The 22,973-nt window shown below is 39.0% G+C and overlaps 1 protein-coding gene across 1 annotated transcript in view; it reads right to left on the bottom strand.

The window, feature by feature from the left end:
• The window catches only part of LOC142110965 (olfactory receptor 6N1-like), a 104,727-nt gene that overhangs the window by 44,121 nt on the left and 37,633 nt on the right, over positions 1-22,973 (bottom strand). Inside the window, exon 2 of the mRNA XM_075193788.1 lies at positions 11,696-11,846. Coding sequence (XP_075049889.1) covers positions 11,696-11,846 — 151 coding nt within the window. The remainder of the gene's footprint in view (positions 1-11,695; positions 11,847-22,973) is intronic.

The following is a 22,973-nucleotide window of genomic DNA, read 5'->3' as shown; positions in this document are numbered from 1 at the left end:
AGAAAAGCTGCCTGTATTGTGCAGTGCAAGGATCACATAAAAACGTAATTGTATTGTGCATGGGTCACAGAAAAATGTATTTGCATTGTCCATGGGTCACTGCAAGACTCTATGTATTAGAAGGTTAATTCTAGCCTTCTATTACATAAATGGTCATTAGAAGGCTATCTGAATTGTGCGCTGGTCACTAGAAGGCTTTCTGCAAACTGCATAGGTCACTGGCAGGGCAGGTGATGGCATGCAAGAGAATAGCTGTGAAAGCAAAACTGATGGACATGGGATGGCATGTGAGCAAAATGCTGTTGGGTATTGGGTGGTCTGTGATAGAATAGCTTGTGTGCAGGACAGTTGTGAGAGGCTTGTGGGAAGGGAGTGCCAAGTAAGAGAAAAGCTAGTGGGTAGGTGGTGGCAAATTAAAAAGAAACTGCTCAGATTGGGGCATGTGTGAGAAAAGCTAATGGGCCAAGGGTGGCACAAGAAAAAGGCTGTTGAGCAGTGGATGGCATGTAATCAAACCTGAAGGAACAGCGTGGGCATCTAATGAGCTTGTGGGTTGGTTATCATGTGAAAGAAAAGCTGTTGAACTGGGGATGACATGTATAAAAAGCTGTTTGTTAGTAGGTGTTATGTGAGAACCTGGTGGCCAGCGGAAAGGGCATGTAATAATCCAGGAGCAGGGTGGCATGTGATAGAAAAGCTGTTGTGCTGGGGTATTTGACAGAGGCTTGTGTGCACTGGGTGGCAAGTGAGAGAAATGTTAGTGGGCAGAGGGTGGCATTTGATAAAAAGCTGGTGGGTAGCTAGGTGATTGTCAAGTTCTATATTTCTAAATTTTAAATTATAAGTATGTTCACATTATTAAAAGTTATGAAATTCCATGCACAAATAAAGTATAGTTTTACATGTTCGTTGTACTTACACACAATCTAAAATTTAATAAAACTATTCAAGCTCTGCCACTTAAACTCCAGAAAGCAATGAATTAAGACAATTAAGCCTTAATGGATGTGTTCCTTGTTCAATACAGACATGGTATGACATCACATCCTGTGGTTAGCTGCAGATTCAGCACTATCATGGAGTCAGATTGCTGTCACTCACACAATACAGACATGGTATCGCCATCACATTCTGTGGTTAGCTGCAGATTCAACACTATCATGGAGTCAGATTGCTGTCACTCACACAATACAGACATGGTATGCCATCACATTCTGTGGTTGGTTGCAGATTCAACACTATCATGGAGAGAGAATGTTGTCACTCACATGATTGTAGAGCTGCTAATTCACAGAATACACAAATGCAATGAGCAGCTTTATAGCACATCAGTCTTGACTTATAGATTGCAATTTTATGCTTATTTGAGCACTCATTGCATTAGTTTAACATACTTTGTATTACTGATGACAATCCATTTGCATGAAGTTTTTATGTTATTAATAAATAAATCTGATATGCTTTATTATTATATTAGGGGTGTAGTGCAGTGGTGTTTTTATTTCAAAGAAAAGTGTTTTTAAACTCGTGCCTGTATTTTATTTACATTTTTCCCTGGTGTACTACAGGTTCCAATAGGCAATGGGTGCCAGGGTATGCAGGCACTTGTGGTTCTCCAAGTGCCAGCAGTAGTGCCTGGGAGTGACTGAGGCGTGAAGACATCATCATATCCAAGCACAATTACCTCGTACAGCTCTGCCCCCTGTTCCCATCGGCAGTAACTATCAGTGGGGGTCTTTCAGGTACATTTTTACCCCATTTAAACTTCTGCAGTGACCAGATTGAGTGGGACTTGTCCATAATACTTTTGAGATATATGCAGAGGAAGAGTCCCACTATCCTTATCACTGAAGAGGTTAAACAAGCCAGTTGTGTGATTATTTACATTCTGCCATATAGTCCATTTCAATGTGTTTCTATCAATATATACTGTAGCAGATATCATATAGCACTGTCTTCTAGTATTTTCTCTTTTGCTTTATCATTGCTGGGGGGAGATGGCAATATCACTAATTTGACAGCTGTTTGTTTATATTTAGCTTGTGCAATCTTTACCCCATGGAGTGAGACCTTACACTGTTATAGAAGCAATTATTTCAGTATCTGAATCTTACCATTTTCCCCTTTTGTAGATTCACTGTAAAATACTTAATCAGTGGATCATTTCCTGCAAGACCACAGAAAATATGGAATCCGGAATAACCCCTATTCAATTCTGGGGACACTTTGTTTCATTTTACACTTCATTAATTATAATAACATGTATATAGAAAACACTAGGTTAGGGTGCATGTTAATTTATATTGGATATTGCTTCACACAGTTATTCATTTTCAAAACATTGAATTATTTAAACATCAATTAACTACAGGAATAAGTTTTATCCAGAAAGTGTCTTTTACTGTTCATTTCAGGTCTCAGTAGAATGTTGTAGCATTTAGGAAAAAATATACAGCTCAATATTCCAACACCTGAAGCCAATATAGCAAATATTTCCACAGTGACCATGTGTTTCCCCTTACTGCTCAGATAGGCAGGTATGGCACAGACCCAAACACTGCAGAACACCAACATGCTGAACGTGATGTATTTGGCTTCATTAAAGATGTCAGGTAATGTCCTTACCATGAAAGCTAGACCAAAACTCAAACCTGCCAGGAGCCCCATGTAACCCAACATGAAATAAAAGGCAAGGACAGAACCCTCATTACATTGGACGATGGCCATCCCAGGATAAGAATCCCTGTCATAGTCTTGAAAAGGAGGAGACACTGACATCCAAATAGCACTGGTGAGAACTTGAACAGATGAGCAGGTCAACACAACAGAATTTGGCAATTTAACACCAAGCCATTTTCTCCAGGAACTTCCAGGTCTGGTGGCATTGAAAGCGATGCAAACCATGATAGTCTTGGCCAGGATAGAAGATATAGCCACAGTGAATATTATTCCAAAGGAAATTTGCTGTAGGATGCAGGTGATATCCACTGGGTGTCCGATGAACAGAAAGACACAGAGTAAACTCAGCTTCAGGGAGATGAGAAGAATGAAACTAAGGTTTCTGTTATTGGCTTTTACTATGGGAGTGTCCCGGAATGAAACAAATATTTTGATTATATAGACAGTTAAGAGAAAAAATAGCACAGATACTGCAGAAAACACTGTAGCAATTGTGTCCTTCTTGTATGATAGAAATTCTACTATTCTGGGAATACATGTATCTTTCTCCTCATTGGGCCATTCATCATCGGGACATTTGTTGCAGTTTTCGCTGTCTAAAAAACATATTGAGCAAAATAATGTTATGTTAACACATAATACTGTTCCATTGCCCTATTTACTTCTATTATCAAGTACATTACATTGATTGGCCTTTGCAACTGCTTCCAACCGCTGAAGTAGTAGAGACAATGATAAGGCACCACAAGCATGCAGGAACACAGACCCAGAGACATTACAATACAAGAGGAGAAAAGAGATATATATTTATTTGCCTCTATGGAAAACTGCTAACAGCAAGACAAATTTCTTCTGCACATCTCCTAATTCTATTCTCCATGGGATTGAGTTCTATACAGTTATATTAATCCTATAAAGGAAACATCAAACTAAAGGACACCTTTTGACTTACTGTATGCACATGCTGACCATATTGATGTGCAGATAAATACAAAGCTGAAATTATTATTATTTGTAAGACTCCACAAATGGACCCCCTAAAATTGAGTAGAGTGACATCTTCAAATTACCAAATAACAAAGCTACAAGTTACATAATTAGGCAGAACAAACATCAAAAAGTTCCATAGTAGGGCATAACAACTAACAAATACATGATAAGCCAACAAAAAATAGTTTGATAATACATGGAGGGTACAAAGGAGTGTAGGGAATAGAGTAGGGAGCACACAAGCATGAAGCAAGCATGGGTACAACAAACAGGGCCAGAAATAATGAAGGATACCTGGCAGCTCGTGCTTAACATGGGTGCACAGATGGCTTTGATACTGAAGGGAGAAAAACAGAATGAAAGAGAGGTTCATGAAAGTTTACAATTTAGATGGAAGGAGCAGATATAAAGAGGGTGACATGGAGTGGGTAAGTGTGAGGGGGCAGTAAGGGGATGAGTTAGGAGGACACTTTAATGAAAAGATGAATTTTTAGAGTGTGTTTGAAGCCTTGGAGACTAGTGTATAGTCTGATTGATTGTGAGTGATTTGGTGGGAAGCAACATGGGAGAACTCTTGGAGATAGGAATAAGAAGAGTGAATCAATGTGGAGGAGAGGTCGCATAATGTAGCTGGGCGGAGAGGGTGGGAAGGAGTGTAAATGTAAATGAGGTTGGAGATATAGAAGAAGAGGAGTGGCAAGGGCTTTGTAGATGAGGGTGAAGAGTTTGAACTGGATTCTGTAGAGGATAAGGAGCCAATGGAGTGATTTGAAGGGAGGGGAGCCTGATGCAGAGTGATAAGAGTAATATAGGATGAAAAGCAGTACTGAGAAAGGACAGAAATGGGGAGAAGTGGGTTAGAGGGAGGACAGAGAGAAGGAGGTTGCAGAAGTCAAATCAAGATATAGCAAAAGAGTGGGTGAGAAACGGTCTGATCCTGGAGATGTTTCAAATATGGTATCAGCATAATTGGTAAAGAAAATGAATGTAAGGATTGAATGCAAGGAAGATTGAGGATGACGACCAGACAACAGAAGTGATACAAAGGAGAGGGTAGTTCTGTCAACAGACAAAGAGAGGGGGATGTATGAGGTCTCTGGAGGGCTGGAAGACAATGAGATCAGTTTGGACATGATTAGTTTGAGACATGCTAAGTTTAAAAAACACTGGAACATCCAAGAGACAATAGAAGAAAGACAACTGGATACATGAGAGAGGAGGGAGGGAGAGAGGCCATTGGAGCAACGACAGTGGTCGAAGTGGGCTGGATTACAGTGATATGCCATACTGCCAATTCTCCTACTGTCTTCATTGTAAAACTATCAAATTCCATTCACTTACATCTGTCACAACATCACTTCTAAATTTCCATACCACCAATTTTAGGATTCCACTATGGCCACTGAGGAGAGGTAAATTTGGATTTTGTCAGTGCAGAGGTAGTACTAGAGGCCAAAGGACCTGATAAGATCAATGAAGGGTGGAAATGTGCAGGAAGAAGAGAAGGGGGCCAGAATCTACCCTTGGGGGATGCTGACAGGTCAGAGGAAGTGGAGGGGAAGTGGAGTCAGGTGTAGAGACAGAGAACAAGAAATTGGAAATGTAGGTGGTCTACCAGGAGAGTATAATGTCTTGGAGGCCAATGGAGTGGAGCATTTGCAGGAGAAGAGGAAAGTCCATTGTGATGAAGGTCATAGAGAGGTCCAGAATGATGAATAAGAAAAGGGAGTGGAGGGGGTGAGATCGAATAGGTTCGAAAGGACAAGTGGTGGAGTGAGAAGGACACAGTCTTCATACCCAGAAAAAGGGGGATGGAGGACTAGATCAGTAGGCTATAGGAGGAGGGGGTGAAGTGAGAGGAGCCTTGTTGGTTGAGATGTCATGTTAAATGCACTAGATTTGCAGATAAAGTGGGAGGCAAAGTCAAGGATGGAGAGGGAAGAAGGGAGGCAGTTAAGGTCAAAGGTGGAAAAGAGGCAATGGGAGTTGGAAGACAACTAGGATATGAGGCATCCAGTAGATCTATTCAGAGAGATCAGGTAGGACTGGATGAGGTAATTAATTTGAAGTGGAGAAAGACAGCGTGAGAGTGTGATTTCCACCAGTCATTCTTGGCAGTGCAAGAACATTTTTGAAGGAAGCGGGTCAGTTTTGAATGCCACGTTGTGGTGTGGACTGTTGTAGGCTAAGAGTGACAGTCCAGAGGAGACAGCCAGGCCAGTGAATGAAATAGTGGAGGTGAGGGAGAGAGATAAATATAGGGAGGAGGAGAAAATGGCAGGGTCAAGAGCATCAAGGTTGCACTTCATAAAATTAAACTTGTCAAAAAAGGAGATGGTGATGGGGGTAGGGAGATTCTAAAGGAGAGGAGATGGTGGCCAGAGAGAGAGAGAAACTGGGGAGATAGAAAAATTAGAGATTAGAGGTGTGCAAATACAAGATCAAGAAAGTGGCAACTGCAGTGGGAGGGAGAGGATTTTCATTGGGACAGACCAAATGAGGAAGAGGGAGAGAAATTTGGTAGCATCAAATCCAGTGGAATTGTCAATTGGGGTGTTAAAGTTGCCCGGGATCAGGGAGGGAAGGTCAGTGAAGAAGAAGTGAGGGAGCATGGCATTGAAATTAATAAGGAATTGGGAGACAGGACAAGGGGGATGGCAAATGACAGCAACATAAAGGTAAACTGGGTGGATGAGGTGAATGTTTGGACCTCAAAGCAGAATAAAGAGAGAGGCCTTAATGAAATGGCAAAAGCATGTTAGCAAATGCATAATATGAAACATAACCATATTAAAGAATATACAAAACCCAATATTAACACTATACTGTTTATAAAATTATTTACAAATGTCATGTATTTAGACATGTTGTGCCTGTGCAAAACATCACACTTTTATTGTCTTTGCACTTTTTACTTTGTGGTGACTGCACCACAATAATTATTTTGGCTAAGTGAGCTTTCAATAGGGCTATATTTGTTTTGGACTGTACTGCATGGTAATATCTTTTGGGATTTTTTGTGTTGCTACCACAAACTATTATCTTGGGATTTGTAAGTTTCAGCTTTGCGATTAATTATTTGCAGTCATTTAGGTTATAAGAATGAATAGCTAACTTAGGGCTTTTATTGACCTGAAGCTGTATAAGCCCCTATATGTCACATATTGAGTATCCCTGTGTGCCCCCCCCCATCCCCCCCACACACTGGCTCATTGAGACTTTCTCTGCTTCCTCTCCTTTCAAAGACACCACTACCATTGCAGCTGCGGCGTTTTTTGTTTATGGCGGTCTTGAAGCCTATGCCTGCCAGCCTCCATCTAGCTGTGTCAGGCCAGTGGATGCCATATCAGGAGTCATTCCCAACACCCTTGCCCTTGGTTCCCATGATATACACTAATTCCCTGCTCCTGCCCCCTTGACTTCAACCCAGGTCCTTTAATGTTTTTCAGCCCCTATTTTGACCACCCCACAACTCCTGGTGCCCTGATACTGCAGCCACTTATGTCTCTAGAAGTTGCCTCAATTGCCCTGTTCCGTGGGGGTTCCTCTTCCTACAGTTCTCCACCTTGCTGTGACTGGTTCACCCACCCCCTGCCATCTGCTCACAGCCGGCTTGTTTCAGGTGTACCCACATTTTGCCCCATCAGTTCCTCCATCCCTAACCCCCCATTGCTTCCCAGCACTGGACATGGGGCCAAATTTACTCAGCACACAACCCTCACCTCACATCTACTAGTGGCCTGAGTGCTCCTCTAATCTGTAAAGAAACTACTGTTTTATAACTTCGAACTGTCACAATCCACACTGCGCACTTGTGATTTGGAAACTGCTGGAAGAGGCAGCATGGAATTCCAGCATTTAGTCTTATATTCTCCTATCCCCAGCCTACAGATCTTACTGGATCTTTCCCCATGCAGGCACTCACTTTCGCACACACACCTATAGGTATTACCATCTACTGATTAAGGACAATAGAAGCCTGTAGCTTAACCAATTGTGCACATGATGCACTCTGAAAAGAGTTAAGACGTTCACAATTGCATTAAAAGGGTTACACAGCCAGGCAAGATATCTCTTTTAAACAGACTATAGATTTGTTTAGAGCTATAAGGTGTAAAAACTCTTACCTGTCCTCATTCCAGCGCTGTCAGCCGCCTTTCCGGGTTTGCAGCGAGGAGGTCACGTGACTAACTGTCATGAGACATCATGTGAACTCATGGTGGGGAATCTGAAATTAAAGGAGGACCTGACATCATACCTGTGTCAGATCAACAGGTCAGTCCTCCTGACTCAGTCCTTGTGTTTCCAGAGCTCTGTGTGGCTGTTTATTCTGGTGTTCCTGTCTTGGCTCCCTGGTTAGCTGCATCTGTGGATCCTCCTGCGTGCCATCTGACCTGTGTACCGAACCGGCTTGTATACCAGACCACTCTCCTGTCTAATCCTAAGTACTGCTGCCATCAGACCTGTTCACCGAACCGGCTTGTATACCAGACCACTCTCCTTTCTAATCCTGAGTACCGGATGCATCTGACCTGTGTATCGAACTGGCTTGTATTCCAGACCTCTCTCCCGTCTAATCCTGAGTATCGTTGCCATCTGGTCTGTGTATTGAACCGGCTATTATCCAGACCCTCCGCCTGTTCAGCACAGATTGTCGTCTACTACCTTCCAGTGAATACCACAGCACCCTCAAGGTACCTAATTACTACTTCTATTGCATTGTCAGTTTCATCTATTCCGCTCAAGTCTAGGGGCAAAACCAAAGGCCCCGACCTGCAGTTCCCTAGCAGCCAAGTCCATACCAATTTGCGGTGGTTCTTGGTGAAAACTAGTGGACTGTTAGACTCCGCGCCTTGTTAGGCCTGCACAAATCTGGACTGAGTGTATCCTGAATGTAACATAAGGACATCAACTTATTACATTAAAATTTAATATAGGAAAAAATGGTACAATGCTTGAAGATTATAAAGATAATTAATAAAGATGATGTACAAGATGTAGCAAAAACGATTATAAAATAAAATGAGAAAAATCAGAATATAAACTTACATATGAGTTATATAACTGGCACCTGGAACTGGCAAGAAAGATGGACAACTAACAATTTGATTGTGTTGCCAAAGACTGACGCTAATTATTATTATAAGTGAGGATGGGTGTGAAATGTCGACATTCATATGTCAACTTTCAAAATATCTACACCATAATGTCGACAGAGACAATCTCTAGACGGTTATAATGGCGACCAACAAAATGTCTACATGTAGATAATGTCTACACATTTAAAATGTCGACATACATAATGTCTATATGTGCAAAGTCTTGACATCTAAAATGTTGACACATGAGAATGTCAACACTGTCATAATGTCTACACTTTTGTAATCTTGACATACAAAATGTTGCAATAAATAAATGTAAAAAAAACAGTGTGCCCCCCCCCAAACAGTGTAACCAATCCTAGAGCAACCAGTCTAGGCTGGTACTAACAAAATTGAGGGGGATAATGCGTGTTACACAACCAGCTTCTAAGATATTTTGAACATCAGGTGTATCATTTTTTTGGTGTAATAGTCTCGGGATTGTGCAGATGTTCAATAAGCATCTTGTTTTAAAATGTTTTAAAATGCTTGTGCTTAACCCTATGTTTAAAGCATGGCATGTTCCTGGGGAGAACAATACCATAGCCAATGCTTTATTTCAGTTTAACTGGGTCAGGTTTATGGATTTGGCACAAGCAGCTAAAAGCATTGAAACATCATGCACTTATGTTTGAAAATTTTCAAGCCAGGATAGAAGGAATAGCTTGAAAGGCACTGGTCCATGCAGCCCTGAAAAGGTATAGGGAGGTCTGGAAGGAATGAGAAGCGTTCAGGATTGTGGGTTACATTCAAGGTAAGACGTAGGAACAGGCTATATTGACCTTTCTCTGGCACAATTTTCCTATTGGGAGATCCAGATCTTCTATGGGTCAGTATTGATAGGTATTCCTTCTTTAAGAAAAAATTACACGGAAGAGTTGCTATTACTAAAAGTATCCTGGGCATCATGGCTTTAAAAGCATGGGCTAGAGTTAGGAGGACAATTGGAGGCCTTTGGATGAGAATCAGTTTTGTAATCTGATAGCAGTGGTGGAGGAGGTAGCATCGGTAGTATAACGGTTGTGTTATGAGCCATGCTATTTGCGACGGTTCACACTTTCGTCCATGCCTGTCTGTTGCATAGCAGCCAAGATGCTCCCCTTGTGTCTCTGAACTACTGCGCTGTTCGCAATGCCTCACACTGTCTTTTCTGTCCTGGCTGTTGCCTAGCAGCCAGGACATTGCCCTGTCTCTTCAATCCCAGCTGCTTGTTAGACAGCTGGGACGCTCTTTTTTGTGATTGCAGTCATGTGACTGCTATCACCTATTACTGTGTACGGCTTGCCTCCTGATCGGATCTCATTACTTTAAATGGCAGGGAGGGCATAACCTCCCTGCCGGTTTTAGAATTCTTGCCCTGAATTTTTGTGCAGCCTGCTGTGTTGCTGCATACTGTACCTGCTGATTAAATACCTGTTGCCTGAATGCTTGTTCCTGGATTATCATAGTCTGCTGTCCGTCTCAGCCCATTGACTTTGCTATCAGACCTTCATTGCTCACTGTCCTCCCTGACCTTCTTGCTTGACCTTGATATTACATTTTGCTGCCTGCCTTCAACCATTTGCATCGGTACTTGTCACCCTGTGTATACCGCCTGGTAAACTATTACTCCCAGTCACCCTAATCCTTTGCTACCTGGTTACTAAGATAAGCTTTTACTACTCTGATGCCCCCAGGTCTTGTACTCTGAGTACCTTAATGAGTTTGGTCCCCAGGGCACAATATGTGTATGCTATTACTACAGATGGGTTACCTCTTGGAAGGGGGGGGGGGGGCTGTTGTTTGAGGGCACAGGTTCCTTTTTGTGAAATGCAACTAGCAAGTGCAAACCTTTTTTTTTATCATCTACTGCTTCTTTGTTATTTACCCATCTTGTATAGAAAAATACTGCAGGCAGCACCAGGTCAGCATGGTGGCTTAGTGTCTAGCACCTCTACCTCCCAGTGCTGGTGTCATGAGTTTTTTTCCTGACCATTGCCTTATCTTTGTGGAGTTAGTATGTTCTCCCCATGTTAGTGTGGATTTCCTCACGAAATATAAAGACATAATAGGATCTTCATTTGCTGCTAACAAATTGACCTGAGTCCCAAGAGAGCTTGTATTGTGTAAGCTCTCTTGGGACAGATTGCCTTCTCTGTACACTGAGGCAGAATTAGTGGTGCTATATAAATGTTGCGATCTAGTTTAAATGTTATTTTTGTTTTATTGAAGCTCAATTCTTTATTGTCCTTATACCCACATGTTGTGCAATTGTAATATATTAATAAAGGCACACACACCAATGATTGTGTTTAATTATATTATATTATTTAACAAAATTAGAAAAATTAAAGCATATAACAATTAATAACAACACACAACAATTAATCATTAAGGTCGTCCAATAATTTGATTTGTTGTTTTATTTTGTTCGGGAATTTTGCTTGTTTTTTTATATCTCTGGATGTTTCCAGAGATTTCGGCCACCGAAGGGGAGTTTCTTGGCCTTATTGAGGTGTATTCAGGAGCTGTAAAATAAAATAGAAATAAATAAAAAATCCATTGCCACCGAATTTGGAAAATAGACAGGAATTAGCAGAGACGTGTACTGTTACATAACTTTAAACTGACAGCAATGTCTAATGGGATGCAAAATACAGTTGGAGCATGAGGCCTATGGCTTTTGTGTTGCTGTTTTATATATATATACACAATTCTGGTGTGGCCAAGGGAGGGGGGGGTGTAAAGTGTATTTTCCAAAAATATTTTGTAGGCCCATCATGATGGAAACCTGTGACATTTATGTCAACTTTAATTGAACATATGTGACATCAGGGATTTATTACCAGTACAATAGACATCTAAATGTTATAAAATTATGTAAAGGCCTTATTGTAAGTACTTACCATCTACCAATTCCTCTGCCTCTTGGCTGGCCACCGCCACCTCCACTTCCTCCACTTCCTCTGCGACCTCCACCACCATTTTCACTGCCTCCGTGTACACTTTCTCATCCTCCTCCTCGCCCTCTGCCTCCACCACCGCCTCAACCTCCACCTTTTCCGCCCAGGGCGGGATTAAGGGAATGGAGGCCCCTGGGCTAAGAGGGCCTCCATTCCCCGTTAGAACCCCCTGTGAGCCGAGCCGCCCTCCCTATGAGTCACCCGCCACCCCCTCAGGCACTTACCTCCTTCTCCTGTCACTGTAGTTCTTCCATGGCGCGCTGTAAGCTCTTTACTGAGGAGATCTCGTGAGAGTAAGACTTTCACTCTCACGAGATCTCCTCAGTAAGGAGATTACTGAGCACCGGGGAAGGACTACAGTGACATGCTCAGCAGCATTGATTGGGCCGGGGGCGCCCCCACACCGATCAATAATGTTGCTGAGCACTTTCAAGGTCCTCCTAGATGCCTGATGCCCCCGGTCTGTAGCCCAGTTAGACCTCGGGTTAATTGAACCCTGCCTCCGCCTGAGGCTCCCCAACCGCCTCCTCCTCCTCCTCTGCCTGGCGTCGTTCACAACGTCTACGGTCAAGTGCAGCAAATGGTGTTTTAAAGAGAAGTATAATTAAAGAAGTATCTGCAGGTGCATATGCTGACGCTGCTCAGATGACGGCAGACGCAGGTGCTTTTAGAGAGCACGGGTGTCTGTTTTAGCATAAAAATGCCCCATGCATATTTTTGCATTGGATTACAAAAAATGATGTAAGTGTATGTGGTTTCTGTGATTACATCTTTTGCAAATATACTTAGGTGTTCCTTCTGTGGAATGAATCAGGTTTCTCAATTGCAGATATGTTGCATGATCTGTTGTTTCAGTGTAGCCTAAATAACATATGTATTCTTTAGTCTGGACGTTAGTGTTGTGGTTAGCCATTCCATCTGACACCAGTAGGGTACTAGGTTCGAATCGTAAATGAAGAACGTACCTGTGCAGACTGTGCGTTTCGCGACTATTAGTGAGGCAAAACGTTAATTATATTGGACATATTCCAGATTGTGTATTATTAGCCTTTACATACGCATCCATGTTTATTTATATTTTGAAGTTTCCTATTACACAATTTTCGTGATGGAGAACAAGAGAATGTGTGTGTAATTCTTTATTGTTTATCCTTCAACTTTCATGTTGACAGTAATGTATGTGTTGGGTTTGGAATTTCCATATCCCAAAGTTTAAATTGTACATGTACCAAGGATTTAGGTCTCCAATATTTCTTTGTAGAATTGATAATAATAATATAATTGATTGATTGTTGCATTAATTGACATTATTAAAGTAAAACTGTTTGTTATGAGGCAAGTCTCTGCTATTCATTCTACTCCTGCACATACTGTTTCCAACTTGCACGTGTTGGTCAGACAATCCCTTTTTCATCAGTGGGTTTAGGAGTTTGATTTTTGCCACATTTTGTGGAATATCGCTACATAGCATGTTGAAATTTGTGTGCCCCCCAAAAAAAATAAAAACAAAAAAACAAAAAAAGTCCAATTATTATTAGTATTATTAGTATTATTATTGTAAGTATTATTATATGTGACTGAATTTCAATATCTAAATATTTAAAGTGTGCATGTACCAAGATATTTAGGGCTATAAAATGTCAAAGTATAATCATTGACATTAGTAAAAATTAAAAAAAGGAAAAAGGCTTGTTTTGAGAGAGACGTTGATGCTCAGTTTCTCCTTCTAGTCTATCTCATGCACACATTGTTTCCACTTGCACGTTGGCGTAGTGGTTAGACAATCCACCTTTCTACAGTGGAAATCTGAGTTTGAATCCTTACAAACGCTCTTATCTCTCTGGAGTTTATATATCCTTCCCATCTTTGTGAGGTTTTCCTATGTGTCCCTTATGTATGCATACGCTTGGTTTAAGTCCACACACATTAACCATACAATTTTCTTATAGTAAGCTGTAATGCTTTTATATTATTACTAGCGTATTGTTAGCTGTTTTTAACAAATATTAGCAACTAACTGTTGACACATCAGCCACTTTACAGTGTTATGTATTACAATGGGGGTTGCAATAAAAAAGCGGTTGCTTTTAAAAAATGTGCACAATGTTTAATGTTTGATATAAATATAAAATAATTTTGTAAAACAATAAAATAAAATTTAGGTGAAGTGTGTTAATCAAACGATGCTTTTAGAACAGTTTATTGTTGTTGCTGCTGCTGTAGCTGCTTTGGATTTAAACCTGACCCTGAGCTTTCTTAAGTTTAAGCAAGGAGTTAAGATAAAACTCACAGCTTTTCTTCTTAACTATCCGACGGATCCGGAGGGAACGCCTACTCGTCTTAAGTCAGTACAAGTAACGCCTACTCTTCTTAACTTATTTTGGTTCTCCGCCCATTCGTCTCCCATTCCCAACCCTTTTTTCTTAAGTGGTCTGGAAACGTCTTAAGTGCAGTTGAGAGATTTTCATCTTAACTTAAGAAAATCTTAGCTTATACAATGGATTATCCTTCTTATCCCCTTCTTCTGGGCATGCGCAAAGAAGAATGTCATAAGAAAAAACGGCAGATACGATTGCTAATGATAAGGCCCTCTATCTCCTTCTCCTCCTTTGAAGTCACTCCATTCGCCTCTTCTCTCCTCTTTACATTCCTTTTGTCATCTATCATTCCTCTGGCCCTTTCTCCCAATTTCTTGAGAACTTTGCCACCTGGCTTTCCCATGTCCTCTCTTCTGAGCTTACTACTATTATCATTGGGGAATTTAACATCCCTACTGACTCTCCTAGTACTATCGCTGCCTCTGAACTCCTAACTCTAACTTAATCCTATGGCCTCCCCCAATGGACAATTTCTGCCACCCACCATGATGATTACTCCCTGAACCTATTATTATTATTATTATTATCGTTTATTTGTTAGGCGCCACAAGGTTTCCGCAGCGCCGAACATGGTACAAACAGTAGACTATACAGGGTAAAACAGTACAGGACAATAAACACAAAGTACCAGTACTTCAGAAACTCCAAGCAGGCAGATACAGTAGAGACGGAGCAGAAGAACAGGTATGGAGACAGGAGGGAAGAGGGCCCTGCTCATTCGAGCTTACATCCTAAGGGAGGGTAAACAAAGTCAGGCACAAAAGGGAGCCAGTGAAGCAACGGGGAGAGAGGAAAGGAGCCAGGGGAGAAACAGAAGGGTGAGTGGTTAAGTGGATGGTTGGTTGGTTAAGTGAACCTAGTGTTCTTCCGTTGCTATCTTCCCTCTCTCTGACCACAATCTCCTTTCCTTTACCCTCTATTTACCCCTTGCCCCCATCTCCCACCCTAAGTCACTCTCACTCTGCGTCCCATCAACAGCATTGACCCCATCATCTTTGCATCCTCCCTTGAACCCTTATTCGCTCCCATTTCTTCCCTATCATGTCCCAACATTGCTGTCTCTCTTTATACCTTACATCACCACACTCTCTGTTGCATTTGAAATTGCAGCCCTAGTCACCCCCTTTCCTCCCCTCAAATCTAAACCCCAATTTTGGCACTCTAGTCTTACTTTTTTCCTTCAAAAGTGCTCCTGCTTCTCCTAATGCCACTGGAGGAAATCCAGCTCCATTACTGGCTTCATCCACTTTAAATTCATCCTTTCCTCCTACTATTTTGCACTCTCTCTTGCCAAACATACCTATTTTAACCTCCCTCTCTCCACTAGTATCTTTCCCTCGGCCTTCAAGCATGCTTTCATCTTCCCTATTCTCAAGAACCCCTCCCTTGACCCATCCTCTCTTTCGGCAAATATCTCTGCTTCACTTTTCTTCTAAAATCCTCGAATGACTTGTCTTCAATCGCATGACCCACTTTCTCTCTTCCCACTCAGTTTTTGATCCTCAGTAGTCTGACTTCCATCCCCTTCACTCAACTGTGCACTCCGCACTAAAGTGACAAATGACACACTGTCAGCTAAGTCCAAAGGTCAGTTCTCCCTTCTCGTACTCCTCGACCACTCTGCTGCTTTTGACACCGCCGATCATTCTCTTCTCCTCAGCACCCTTCACTCCCTAGGTCTTGGCGAAACAGCTCTCTCCTGGTTTGCCTCCTACCTCTCTTTTTGCTCTTTTAGCATGTCTGCTTCCGACTCTTTCCCTTTCTATTGGAGTCCCATAAGGCTCTGTTCTGGGCCCTCTTCTCTCTGTGCACCACCTCTCTCGGTGAACTAATTCAATCATTTGGCCTCCAATATCACCTATGCTGACCACATGGAAATCTATCACTCCTCCCCTGACATCCCTCCCGCCTTTCTAACCCAGGTATCTTGCTGTCTCTCCGCTGTAACTACCTGGATGTCACAGTGCTTCCTGAAACTCAACATCTCCAAATCTGTGCTTATCATCTTTCCTCCTGCCAATGTTGTTATCCCTTCCAATAACTCCATCTTGGTTGACAACATCACTCTCTCTCTTGTCACCCAAGCTCACTGCCTTGAAGTGAAAATGATCAAAGCTAAAAATGCTGAACTATGGCAATAGGCAGAAAGTAACTACTTTTTCAAATAAGCGGTGAGATGTGACAATACACACAGACTATGTATTATTATCTTCATCCCAATATTTATTCAGCAACTATGCAACTCACAAACCAGAGATCCTGTACATCAACAAAAAAAATGATACAGTATAGAATGCAAATATTCTTCTTTGATATGTCTTCCGCCCTTTGCTCATGCACCAAAATTTGTAGGTCCGTGAGTAGAAAGCCGTGAGCCCACAAATAATTAATTGTGAATGAATAGATTGTCTGATCCAAACAATGTGGTTCCAAAGCACTAAAGAAATTGTTTGCAATTGCGTAACTCAAACGTACTGCCAATGCAGATGCAGATGCAACTAGTACTAGTATGAAGATTCAATCCAAAATGCTTACAGTACATTGTACACAGCCTTGTTTTATAGAGTGTACAAAAAGAAAAGAATAAGGGCATAGGTGATTGGTCAAGGTGTCAGGACCTCAGAAGAGCTTGACATCCCATAAGTAGCAAAGTCTCCCTTTATGTACTTAAGCTGCAGTTGGCACTCCTTGAATTCCTGTTTCCCAAACCACCATCCATAGTATTACAAAGTAGAGTTCTTATTTTTACATGTGGTCGTTTCTCTCTCCAGAACAATTTCCTATTATCCTATTTACCTAAAAAAGTCTGCGATTTTATCAATTGCTTATCATTGTGCGCCTTTGATGTGCTGCTGAAATTTGTTAATGGGAATGATTTTAGCATTAGCAAAATTTGACCAAAATTTTCCTGTTAGAGAAATAACCTATATGTGGCAGGAGAATGAGGGTTATGGGAGTGACTAAATTATGCACCCATATTGCAAACAATGCATTAACATTCAAAATGACTGCAATGTTGTCACTATAGGAATATAATCAACCACACCAACATTGTATATATTCACTTGTTTTTCAACCCTGCACGTGCCTTTTTAAAAATTAAATTGCCAATTTCTCATCAAAAACCCACCAAAGCCTAGTGCCCTAGACTGTAACCTAGTCCGCCTATTGGATAATTTGGGGTCTCATGCTCAATAGCTCTGATCTGTTGACCTAATAATAAATTTGTGCTGTACCATAATCCTATTGTCAGTTGAGATATCCAAGTACTTACAAACAAAGTTCTAGCCAAGATTACTATGTATTTTCTGTGAGGATCCCTTGGAGCATTACAAAGTTATACATGGATGCATAGGCAAAACTGTCAAATGTATGCAGTTTGCACTTCATCAATATTGTCCAATTAATGGGAGTAATATTTTCTGTACATGACCCCACATATACACATATGATACAAAAAAACACATGAGAACAGACTAATGTATTTAATGAAAGTTAATGATATGATGCCCAACCTTGGATCTTATGGACACAAACATACATGCTTATGATGTTATTTTTTTCTTCCACTATGCTAGCTGGAGATGCTGAAGCAGAGTGTTAAAGTGATAATTTAATTTCTTCAGCAAAAGAAAATTTAAGAATACAATTATGTCATTGTTTATTTACAAAAGAAAAGCTTGCGCTGTGATAATATCACTCTCATTTTCAGTCTCTGAAAACTCTGTCAACACATTCCAGACAATTACTTTTAGTATCAATAAAAGTAGGTTGTACTACAATGTACAAATGTCATATTACAATTGGCTGAGAAGGTATATAGGCGTATCTTGATGCTCTTAGCTCCCCGGGATGCAATGGAGACTTTGAAGAAATTCTTGCAACTCTTTGTCCAACATCTCTGATTAGAAACATCTGTTCTTTGAATAACTCCTTCATTCCTGTTCATATCCCTCTGATCAGCTCACACGCAAGGATCCATTTGACATAATAATACCACATCAAATATTAATGATATACTAAAATAAGATAAAACAATGTAAATATTTTCATATTAATAAATTGTCTTCATACAAACTCAAACATATTTGACAGTCCCTCATTTGATAGTTCTCTAAACTATAACACAATATTATGATTACAAGGTTTAATTTGTTCATAGAGTTCTATAATTTATTCCCCTATATTATTCACTCTCTTAATTTCTCTACTCAATGTTTTCTTACAAAATTTCAACAGTACTGGTATACATTTTAATACAAAATAGATAACTAACAATATTTATAATATAAAAACAAGAAATCTTCCTAATGAATGCATCAACGATTGAAACCATGTACCAAAACCTGAAAAATTATTATTATTATATATTGTTTTTAATCTAACAACGAAAACCTTGTATCTACTGCAGATAATGTCATGTTATATATAAAATCTCTCTTTGCTTTTATTACTTCATCCATATAATTATCTTCTCTAGATTATGTTTCATTTGTCAAAAAAAAATACAACTTTATGTTTCATACTTCATCTGTAATGTTACACAATAACCTCTTGTTTGTGCAGTAAAATAATTTAAGATCAATCTATGTTCTATTAACAATATATTAAAAAACTTGAAGTTCTTTTTCAACATAACAAAAGGTTTCATCATACACATTTGATATTTTATCAATCAATGTAGCTAAACCTTGGATATAAAACCAATTCATATTTCTATGTACAGTGCCTATAACTTCTAATATAATCCATACTTGTACACCAGTTGATTCACTAATAAGTTGTGATACTGGTTATTGTGCACTCTTTTCATCACTTCTTTCCTTTCTTTTTATAGTCAAATATCTATTAAATACTTTTTTCGATACAATTTCCTTTAAATCATTTAGTGTAAATACATTAACAACTGGAATCACCTAACCTAGATAACATATTCTACCTTAATTCAATAATATACACTTATATGCCTTACTTCCACATTTGTAATATATTATCTAATAAAATACATGGTATTGCTACATGTAATAATTCTATGTATACAATATCTATAAACTTTCCGTACTTGCTTTTCTCTAACTGCTCTTTACAAACACCATCTTGTAACATTATATTGTATTTTCCTGCTACGGTTCCCAAAGATATCTTTGATCCAACATATCTAAATTTTAGATTTTTTTTTAAATGCAGGAATATTCCCAATTTTACCTAGATGTTCATTTCTCTCATCTATAGGTCTATTAGTAAAATTTATACATGTAACACTTTCAGTCAATACATGTGGCAACAATTTTAAATAAAGAGGTCATGTTTCATTATATTTCCCAGCAACTGGTCTTTCCTCTGGCAAATTAAGCAACTCTGTAAGATTTAAAGGTATTGGCAACAATTCAACATATTGGTGTCCATGTAGTGTATGTGTACATATCCAACAATTAGTTTAATTGCTCGTCCTATCATACCATTGTACACATTTTCAGGAGGTTATTACAATATTGACATATTCATATTTCAGTTGACAGTCTCTCATTACAAGTCTCAGGTTTATCTCCAATTACTTATCTTTTAATTCTAACTTATATGTGTCATTATTGTATGTGTTATTAGTTATGAGTAGAATGAATGATGAAGACAGTTCTGATTCTCTATTTTTACGACTATATGCCCCCATTTCCTCAAAACCACTACCGGATCTTACCATCAGGTCCTCATAACCAAATGTCCATAAAAAAAAATAATATAAGGTATAACAATAAAACTAAATCATGCCTATAGCGGTGACAAGAATAATAATAAGGATATTTTCCTTTGACTTCTGGTCAGATTCTTCTTCCTGAACCACATCTTTATCCCATTCCTGAAACAAAATTGTTATATATGGTTCCAAAACTTTATTAGTCTTTAGATTAGGTCACTGTCGGATCGACTACCTTCTTGCAGTGGGATATGTGAATCCAAGTATCTTGTTTCAGAAACTTTCAATGCTGTGGGTATTCCCATCGATCTGTCAAATAACTAGAACATTAAAAATTTCTGACCATATCATTTTCCTTGTTGTATATACTGACAGTTATCAATAGGCTTTTGTAGTACAATCAGTTTCAAAGTCTCTTGTTGCTTTTGCAACTGCTTACTCATCTTATTCAGGTACTTAACAGTTACATCTTGAATGCATTTTAAAAGTCTCTTGCGGGCTGATAATAATATTGGGTTATCTTCTGAACAAAATCTCATATGGTGAAAAAATTGAATGGAAGTCTGTAAGTGGTTCTGATACTATAAAATATTAGAGATAAACCTCTAATCAAATCATCCCTGTATTCTTCATCACTTTACTCAGTGTATTTTATATACCGTTAAATCGTTTCAGAAACTTATTATTTTTATTCTTTAGTAAAAATACATTTAAAAAAAAAAAAACTTCCACATTGAAATGTGTACCTCTGTCATTCTCAATCATTGGTGATATACCATATCTATACACAAATTCATATACCAATTTCTTTGCTGTAAATACTGCAGTGCAACTTGCAGTGAAATTACACTTCTATCCCACTTAGAAAACATATCTACAATCATTAGAACATACTGTAGATTACGACATTTTTATTTGGATGAAGTCAATTTTATATTACCTGGAATAAGTCTCTGCAGGAGGGATATGTGATGGTTCTACAGATATTGCTTTACCTGGATTCTTCCCTCAGGCAAATAAAGCATGAACCAGCCTTTTTACCTGCATGAGAAGAGGAGCCAGGTGCACACCAGTAGGCCTCAAGTCCACACATACCATCCTTATGTAAATGAGTCAGACCATAGGCTGCTTCTGCCAGTGCTGGTAGGTAAGCCTTTGGGGCCACTTATCTATCTTTACCATCTTTCCATGTACCATTGGTATCTTGTACACATCCCTTCAACTTCCAGAGGGCCAATTCCTGTGAATAACAAAACTTTTACATTCTGATTAATTTCTGATCAGTAATTAATTGAAACAACAACAAATTCAAGTCCTGTGTAGAAATGTTAATTAGTAATGGACTTCTTACTACACCTATTGTAACTTCATATGTCCTTTTATTACCTAATACAATTGATCAGTATTACTTGTGTGATTTTAACACTTAATCACTACCTGCAATGACATCTGAATAGCATCTAACATCTTCTTCACATATTGAAAATATGCTATCGAAGTACCAACTACAGTTAGACAATCTCTAAACCACCACAATGCACCAAATACATATCTACTATCTGTGTAGATGTTTAATACTTTTGATTTGCACCAACTCACACACTGTTGTGAGTGCTACTTGCTTATCTTATACATAACTTTCCAGTCTCATTTTATCTATGATAACTACCATCTGTATAAAAAAATTATACCTACTCCTAGTAAGTGTGTATCCGCAATGTCAGATCTAGCAGTAAAGGTTCTAGTCCAAAAGTTCCATACAGTCATAAATTAATTCATAAAATTTTTTATATACTCATCAGTACTCTCATCCACCCTCTGTACATTCCTATGTACACTAATTAAGAACATAACAGTATTAAATATATTACACCAACAAATGGTTAGATAAAGAAAAGCCAAAAGATCTCATTTACAATTTACGAATCTGGCAGCGAAGACTTGTCATGTTTGTGCAAAATTCATCAAGAGCAAAACAGGATACGGAATGAAAAGAGATAATTTCTGACTAAGTACTAGATATTATACTTTATCTATGAATAATGCTACAGTTGCAAATACTTTTAAACAGATTGACAATGAATGAGCATCTATGTTTAAATTCGTCACTATAATAAACAATAGGTCTTTGATAGTTTCCATGTAAACTCCAGCTACACACCCCTAGAAAGATGTGCACTTGTGATTTATTTAGCATCTACTGCATATGCAGAATAACTCGCACTCTTTCTGAGGAAAGATGTATCAGTCCTTGGGTCAAGCAATAACCCAAATACTTAACCTGAACTGGCAAAATTGCAGTTTATATCTGGAAACCATGTAGCCATGTTGATATAGGAATATTAACAGCTAACAATAGTGTCTACAAAGACTGTAAAAAACAAAAAGCAAAAGTAAGTTATTAACATATAAGATAAATACAAAATCATAGTGATATAAAAGTCTCAGGAGAATCAGACAATAAAATTAATAGTTCACATAGATTGTAAGCTTGCGAGCAGGGCCTTCTCACCTCTTTGTCTGTTTTACCCAGTTTCTTTGTTAGTTTACTATGTTTGTCTCCAATTGTAAAGCGCTACGGAATATGTTGGCACTATATAAATAAATGATGATGATGATAATAGTTCAATATCTAAAGTTCCCTGCTTTTGATCAGAAATCTACACATGTATTTCATTCTCTTCAAAGCCCATGGCCCACCTTCTCTTGTGCTGGACACATAGAACAGTTTCCACTAGGAGGGAAAGGTGTGGGGGATGGTTTTGTTTCTCTGTCCTAACAAAAAACAATGATAGAAATAATTCTTGTCAACATGTAAAATAGTTACCAGACATTTTTGGGTTTGGTTCACAATCACATTGAATATTTTTAAATTATTAGGCTATTAATTCTCTTTGTCTAAAAGATTTTAATTGAACAGTCAATAATGTATATTTCAAATCTTTCTTTTTCTTACTAATAATATATCACAATTAATGATCAACTCTTACTCCTACACTATAGGGTTGCAATTTGAATAATGCTTCTCAAAGTTTCTGCTAACACTTCAGCTCCAAATTTTAACAGTCATTTATCTATGCTCTACTATGTTGTATACATATATACACATACATATACCCATCTAATGTGACATTTTAGCCACATCTTATGC

Source organism: Mixophyes fleayi, chromosome 1, assembly GCF_038048845.1.
Source record: "Mixophyes fleayi isolate aMixFle1 chromosome 1, aMixFle1.hap1, whole genome shotgun sequence".
In the NCBI taxonomy this organism is placed as follows: Eukaryota; Metazoa; Chordata; class Amphibia; order Anura; family Limnodynastidae; genus Mixophyes; species Mixophyes fleayi.
Note: the sequence above shows the minus strand (reverse complement) of the source record. Positions and strands in the feature narration are given on the sequence as shown.